Source organism: Calypte anna, chromosome 5, assembly GCF_003957555.1.
Source record: "Calypte anna isolate BGI_N300 chromosome 5, bCalAnn1_v1.p, whole genome shotgun sequence".
Classification (NCBI taxonomy): Eukaryota; Metazoa; Chordata; class Aves; order Apodiformes; family Trochilidae; genus Calypte; species Calypte anna.
This window is the reverse complement of record NC_044250.1, coordinates 1,723,921-1,731,508: the sequence shown is the minus strand read 5'-3', so window position 1 is coordinate 1,731,508 and position 7,588 is coordinate 1,723,921. Positions and strand designations below refer to the sequence as shown.

Below are 7,588 nucleotides of genomic sequence, written 5' to 3'. Positions count from 1 at the left end.
TCACTGCTTATCAGGTATTTTTACTGAGAGAATGCAAAACACAGAATCAGTGCTTTAGCACAAGTATTAAGTTCCTGTAAGAATTACTACCAAAGCCAAATGCTGTTTTCAGTGACACCTTCCATCAGCTGTGGTCAAGTATTTGCTTTATTAGTCTAAGCATTAAAAGTAAAAAGTCTGAGGCAGAGCTGGAGGTTAAAAGGGGTGGTTGGAAGGATGGCATCAGTGACAGGTGGAGTAAGTAGATAATAGATACAAATACAGAGAGTAAATAGAACAGGTTGGGTTGGAAGGAACCTTCAAACATCATCTACACCAAACCACCCTGCCACGGGCAGAGACATCTTTCACTTGATCAGGTTGCTCCAAGCCCCATCCAACCTGACTCTGAACTCTGCAGAAAGGATTTGTTGCACTGGCAAAGGAAAGGGAGAAGCTTTCCCTCCTGCTACCACCCAATATCAGAATTGTAATTTCTAATTCATGGATTCCAGACACCAAAATGTGGTTCTCACACTTACTGTAAGCAGAAAGAGGCCTCCCTCCAGCAGAAGGTGGTTCTGTCCTTCCCAGCCAAATGGATTACAGAGAAGATGGACTTCATCTAAATGTTTATACCTAAGTAAAGGGATGTTCTACCTGGACAACATTTATTTAATAATATTTATTTAAACACTGGTGTTGCAGTCAGTGCTTGGGAGCACTCATTGACAAGAGAATAGGAAGGGAATGCCTGCTTGTCACAGAGTTCACATCTCTCAAATCAAAAAACAAACCTTCAGTGTCTTCCTAATGACAACAGGAGCTACCAGCAAGCTTCTCTTTGACAGGCAGTTCCTACAGAATTTTCACCCAAGAAATGATAGTGGAAGATGCTTGATTTTCCCCCACCCTTTGGAAACGTTACCCCAGTTCTACACCTTTCCTTTTTCACTTCCCACTTTACTTCTCCACAGCTTTCTCATGGCATTCTTCACCTCTGCATTTCTTAGTGTGTAGATGAGTGGGTTCAGCATGGGGGTGATGAGAGTGTAGAGCACTGCCACAACCTTGTCCTCTGACAGACTTCTGGATGGACGGACGTAGATGAAGACACACGGCCCAAAGAACAGAACCACCACAGTGATATGGGACCCACAGGTGGAGAGAGCCTTGTGCCACCCTGCAGATATTTGACTTCTCAAGGAAACAAGGATGGCAACATAGGATGCCAACAGGGCTAACAAAGAGCTCAGAGTCACCATTCCACTCACAGTGACAAAAACAACTCCCACAGTGTAGGTGTCAGTACAGATCAGTTGTAGCAGGTGGTAGACATCACAGAAATAGTGGTCAATCTTGGGAGGGCCACAGAAGGAGAGGTGGGAGATGAGAAGAACCTGCACTATGGAGTGCAGAAAGCCTCCTACCCACGAGGTGATCACCAGCAGGCCACACACTTGCCTGGTCATGAGGGTGGTGTAGTGAAGGGGTCTGCAGATGGCAGCGTAGCGATCGTAGGCCATCACCACGAGGAGGAAGATCTCTGTGCAGCCAAAGAAATGCACCCCAAAAAGCTGTGCCATGCAGCCCACAAAGGAGATGGTTTTCTTTTCAACAAGGAAATCAGCAATCATTTTGGGAGCTGTGGTGGAAGAGTAGCAGATATCTATGAAGGACAGGTAGCAGAGGAAGAAATACATGGGAGACTTGAGATGCTGACTGCTAAAGATAGTGATAACAATGAGCAGATTTCCTCCCACAGTAATCACATAAAACAACAGAAACATCACAAAATATATTTTCTGCAGCCCTTGGTTCTCTGAGAGGCTCAGAAGAATGAATTCCTTCACACTGCTTGCATTCTCCATGTTAATCAGCTGAGTGGTGATGGGCAATGTACAGCCTAGGCATATGGAAAAACAAAGACAGATGATTCATCAAGTTTATTCATTATAAATAATGAGTTATTTATCAGAGGTGCATGCATGCAGGCTAAGAGATATATAGGATTAGTATTAAGTTTATGAAGTGGGGTTTTTGTTGGGTTTTTTTTGTCTTCCCCCCTTAGGTACTTTATTTTAAAACTAAGTTCATGAGATTTCAGCTGTGTCCCTGCACTGAGGCAGCTGCACTCTGGGATGGGTTCCTCCATCCTTCTCCTCCAGGATTTTGAAGGACTGGATTTATGGCTGGTGTGCTAAGGATAAAGCCAGAGCATTCACCTCCAGCACTTTTAAAAGTAGGGTTTTCCCTCAGTGTCAACCAAGCCCATGAAAACAATCTCTGTAAAAACAGTGCCTATAATAACACCTGATGATATTTCTTAGAATGCTGGTTCATTTGAAAAGAAAAAATGATCTTTGAATTGTTGATTTGAGGGGAAATGAAACCACCCACAGAGAAAAAATAGAAATCTCTTGTGTATATACATTTTGAAACATAAATTTGCAGCTTCCTGAGGTGAACAGTGAGAAAGTTATCTGTCAGGGTGAAAACAGCAAACAATTTCACATATGACTTGCTCTAGCATTTAGTTTGCTCTAAATCTCAGCAATATTCCTTTGAGAGGAAGGAAGAGTGGAAGGATATTGTCAGATCTTTACTCAGGGAAGGAATTTTACTTGCTACTGATTTGTGATACACTTTGGGGGGACACTCTCAAGGGTTAATTTCTGTTTAGTGATGTCAATCTGGATAGTGGTCAGAGTCTGTCTGCAGACAGAGCAGCTAAAGCTCCTTTACAGAACCCTTTTTTTTTTCCCATTGCTTAGGAGGAGCCTAAGTAAATTAGCAGCACCAGGAGAAAGTTAATTTCAGAGATTTTTTGTTCACTGGAATTATCTCAGAGCTTTCCAAAATGCCAGTCCTTTTTTTTTTTTTTTTTTTTTTAGTGTGTGTGTGTGTGTGCTATGGCTGAACTCCTTATCTCTGGGTATTTCTACACCTCTACAGTTTCCCTTTCTAGACATGGACACATCCCAGTGTGAATGTAGGGTTTTTATTTAATGTAGGGTTTATATTTTTTATTTCCACCTGTAGCTCCCCAGGGCAGGATGTGTCAGTAGGAAAATAAAGAATCTACATCTTAAAAAAGACTTAGTCCTTAATATTATCCACTTGGCATTATGCACCCAGGTATCACAGTTGTTTTGGTCAAAACCAGCTGGAAACCACTTGAGTAAACTCATTACAGAGTTTAACCAAAAGCAGCCACCACTGAGAAACAAATTATCAGCTGTATGGGATTCATCCTGGTATCAGAATATTCCCAGGCAGCTGCTGTTAAAAAGGGCCCTTGCAAATCCTGCCCAGTGAAAACACAAGAGGTTCCCACCTGCCCAGGTGATCTGAGCAGCTTTGTGGGATGAATTCAAGTTACCTCACACCTATTTGAGATCACAACAAAATCAGGAAGTCTTCTGCAGGCAAAAAAACTCTGATGAAGCATCCAGAGGAAACACTGAAATGGAGAAAAACCAAAATTGCTTTTAAAGCCACAAAGTAAAGCTTGGAGAGGAAGTTGGGAAACTTAGGGACTTTTCCAGTGCTTACTGCTGTACTAACAGTAGGTAAAGGATATTAAAGAAAGAGGGCTGAAATTTAAATGGATAATTCCTTTTCTGATGTATCTCCAAGGAAAAAAGATCACTTAGAACAGTGAGAGATCAGTTTCTACCTCGTCTTACCAAGTCATGATCCTTTCCATCCCTCCACTTTTCCCTTGGTGCTGCCACCATTTTCTACAGAAAACAAAAGGACAACCTGGGCACGTATTTATGGTTGTGGAAAAGAAACAGATGGGATCCACCTAGGCCAGAGCAGAACTGGGAATAAATCCCAGCAGTCTTGGTGTCATGTTGAGACAATCAGTGGTTCAGAAAGGAATGACCAAGAGATAAATAATCAGGAAAAATTATACTGCTGAATAATGGCAGAAGGAAACATCTAAGCTAAGAAAAAGTGGGTTTTTTGAAAGGTTTGTGACTATTTTGTCCTTCTTAGTAAGGTCCCTGTCACCACCACCAAGTGGCCTTTTACATCATCTGTCTCATTAATTAATGTCAGGTAGGAACCTGGGTCTGAGCCTGTCACATGTGTTCTTTCTGCCTTTGCAGGGCAATTCATGACCAGCCCAAGCTGTCTATTTCAAGTTGTGATGATTTCCATGATGGAAGTGCCTCTTTTTTTCTGTTGACTCTAAGAGGATGTCTAGAATTCTGGTGAGAAGTCTCACAAGTTATGAGATACTTCTAAAGTATCTTTTCAGGGAGAGAATATAAGCATGTGATGAAGTGCAATCAGCTGCACAGTAAAAATAAATACAACAGGGACTGCTAGCATTTCAAAAAGGATGACAAACTCCACCATCTCCTTTGCTGCAAGCATTCTTTAAAATCTCAGGTGGTAAATGGGAAAGAAAATAACAAAATCACCTCATCTGGGACTACAGAACTAGCTGTGTGCAGCCAAAGATAGCCACAGACAGTTGGTAACTCCAGTGAAAATTTCTTTTTGTATTTTCACATTTGTTCAAGGAGAAGGGAAACAAATGAGGAAAGGAGATCAGGAAAAGATATGAAGAAAGGAAGCCAAAAAAGACAAAGAAAAAGAAAAGGAAGAATCCAGAGAACCTGGAAAACTTACCTCCTCTGTGCTTGGAAATCTAATTTTTTTTGTTAGTTCTTTATGATTTCATCTCCTCACCACCTGCCTTCTCTGGTAGGAATCTGAGAGAGCACAGAACATAGAATAGCTTCTGGAAAGCTTCCAACACTTTCTTGGGAGGTGCCTTTTACTGTGTAACCCCATCCAATTGAATTCCTTGCTTTCCTGTACCACAAGTGTGTGCCTGGGTATTTTCTGCCTGTGTAAGGACTGCTTTGTTGGGCTGTCTGGACAGCATGGTCTGAGCCTTGTGCACTGAACAGTGCACTCAGTACCCAGCAGCAGAAAGAAGGCTGAGAAAAAAACCACTTAAATAACACTCTGCAACCCTCTCCCCAAGGAAATCTCCAACCTGAAGGACTCTTGGGGCTGGAAGAGGGAGGTGTGGAGGCTCAGTGAAGGGAAGGAATGAAAGGAAGGGACAAAAGAGGAGAAATTCATTCTGCTCTGGCTGGAAAGTTTAAGCAAACATATTTTAAAGAAAGAGCCATCAGTCAGGGATAATGATGGCATTAAGGCACTTCAGGATTTATCCAGGAGAAACAGCAGTCAATGGGCTGACTGAATATTGAACTGGACAAACATGTGCAGTGTCTCAGTCTAGTTAACCCTTTCCAGGGTCCTTCACTGGGCAAGGATTTCTGGTTTTCCCAAGAGCAGAGGCTCATTAGATCCACTGCTTTGGCTGCCTAGCACTGGGAGGTATAAAACAGTACTGCATGTCTTTGCATTTCATGGATAAGAGAAATCTTGACTAATAAAGAAGTCAGAGAGATTTCTAGTAGTAAGGAGAGAGGTGCCATGCTCTGGGGTGGTGAAGAGTTACCTGTCACAGTAATCTTATCAAGGGCAGGTTGGGCACAGTTAGCTCAGTAGTGGTTATGATGAAGTTGAGCTCTCACAGGACAGAAGATGTCCTGCAATGGCTCCTGGTGACCCTTCATGTTCTGTTTTGCAAGAAATTTCATCACTGGCAGCCCAGTGAATAAAGCCTCTTGCAAGGATTTGCATGTTTTAGTAAAAGTCAGCAAATTACAGAGTAAGTAAAAAAAATCCTCTTTCACAAATGGGGAAAGCAAGGGAGGAAGTCAGCTCTCCTATGACCATTGAAAGTCTGCTGAGTTGAGTCTTTGCCACCCAGAGCTCTCCTATGGAAAGAAAATGGAAATTGTCTCCAAAAATTCATTCACCTGATCTACTTCAGACAGGATTTTTGGATGGGATTAGGCTTGAAAGAAACATCTGGATTTAGAACAAAATTACTTAGAGCAGGCAAAGGCCATGTCCAAAGAGTTACAGTCAATGGCTTGATGTCCAAGTAGTGACCACCAACAAATAATGTCCCTCAAGGGTCAATCCTGGGACAAATTATATTTAATATCTTCATCATTGATGGAGACAGAGAGTGTGCAGCCTCAGCAAGGCTGCAGATGATACCGAGTGAGGCAGGTGAGTCCATCCAGAGGATCTTGACAAGCTTGAGGAGTGGGCTCATGAGAACCTCGTGAAGTTCAGCAAGGCCAAGTGCCCACAAATCCAAAAAATTGAACATGAGCTGGCAATGTCCTGGGCTCTATAAAAAGCAGGGTGACCAGCAGGTCAAGGGAGGTGATTCTACCCCTCTATTCCACTCTGGTAAGACCCCCACCTTAAGTACTGCATCCAGCTCTGGTGTCCTCAGTACAAGACAGACATGGATCTGTTGGAGCAGGTCCAGAAGAGAGCCAGGAGAGCAATCCAGACTGGAGAAGGCTCCTCCAAACCTTCTTGTGGCTTTTCTGTATAAAAAGGGTGCTGATAAGAAAGACAGAGAAAGTCTTTGCAACAATGTCTGTAGTGACAGGACAATAGGAAACGTTTTTAAAGTAAAAGAGAGTAGATTTAGATTGGACATAAGGAAGAAATTCTTTGTGATGAAAGAGGTGGAACAGGTTGCCCAGAGAAGTTGTGGATGTGCCATCCCTGGATGTGTTCAAAGTCAGGTTTGATGGGGCATCTCCCAGCATGGAATTCTAGTGTTCCATGCAGTGAAAAGGGAAACCCTCAAATTAATGAGACAGTTAAATACTTCTCAGGGTGAAAATAGCCTCTTAAATATCATCTTCCATTGTAACCTGGGCTCCTGGGCAGGTTACTAAGGGTTAACAGTAGTCACTATAGGAAACAGTATTGGGTAAGAAAGTAAAAACTGTCTTACAGTCTTTGGGAAAGGAAGAGGAGCAAGAAATGGTAGAAGCTAAAGATGAGCCATGCCTGTGAAGCTATTTGAGCCCCACCTGCCACTTTCTGTATCCACAGACAAATATGAGAGCAATTTGGTTAGCACCATACTCATCACCTTTTGTTTCCTTAGCCAAATGGAGCTGCAGAAGTGAATGCACAAGCCCAGATCAGGAGCTGCTGGTATCTCCTGTAGCAAAATAGTTCCCTAGGAGGATGTGCTTACTTCCAAGAAAGGAGAAAGACTTCTCTCCTTTTCACTCCAGTTACTTTGGCACATGGAGGGACTGTCTGTGGTGAGATGTGTGAGGAACTAGATGATCTTTAAGGTGCCATCCAACCCAAACCATTCTATGTGCTTTACTCTGAGGTGTTATGGGTGGGTTGAGGAGTCTTGATAGAGATATGAGGTAGTGAAGAGGAGTTAATTCAACGTTGGGCAGGATGGAAGTGAAGGGGAAGTTGTGAAACTGGAAATGGGAGGCTGGAGGCTGTCTTGAGGGATTTTGTGAAATCAGAAGTGCCTGTGGTGCAGTGAAGGGCTCTGCTGAAAGACACAATGGCAGCAGGTAATAGTGTGGTGTGTGAAGTTGCAGAGCTCATGACATCAGAGGAGGGCAATATGTACTGAAGGCAGCTGAAGCAGAAGTTGTGCAATCACAGCTCCTGAGTGTGGTAAAGTCCTGGAGTTTGGGAGGATCCTGCTCCTGGAAAGGCTGTG

General features: G+C 42.9%; 1 protein-coding gene across 1 annotated transcript; it reads right to left on the bottom strand.

Annotated features, from left to right (window-relative positions):
• On the bottom strand, window positions 1-1,850 carry LOC103532550 (olfactory receptor 4S2). Its single transcript, XM_008498326.2, has 3 exons — window positions 947-1,850; window positions 453-476; window positions 1-23 (listed from the first exon to the last, which is right to left on the bottom strand). Exons 1-3 carry the CDS (start codon window positions 1,848-1,850, stop codon window positions 1-3), a joined length of 951 nt encoding a protein of 316 aa, XP_008496548.2.
• Between the last annotated feature and the right edge of the window lie 5,738 nt (window positions 1,851-7,588).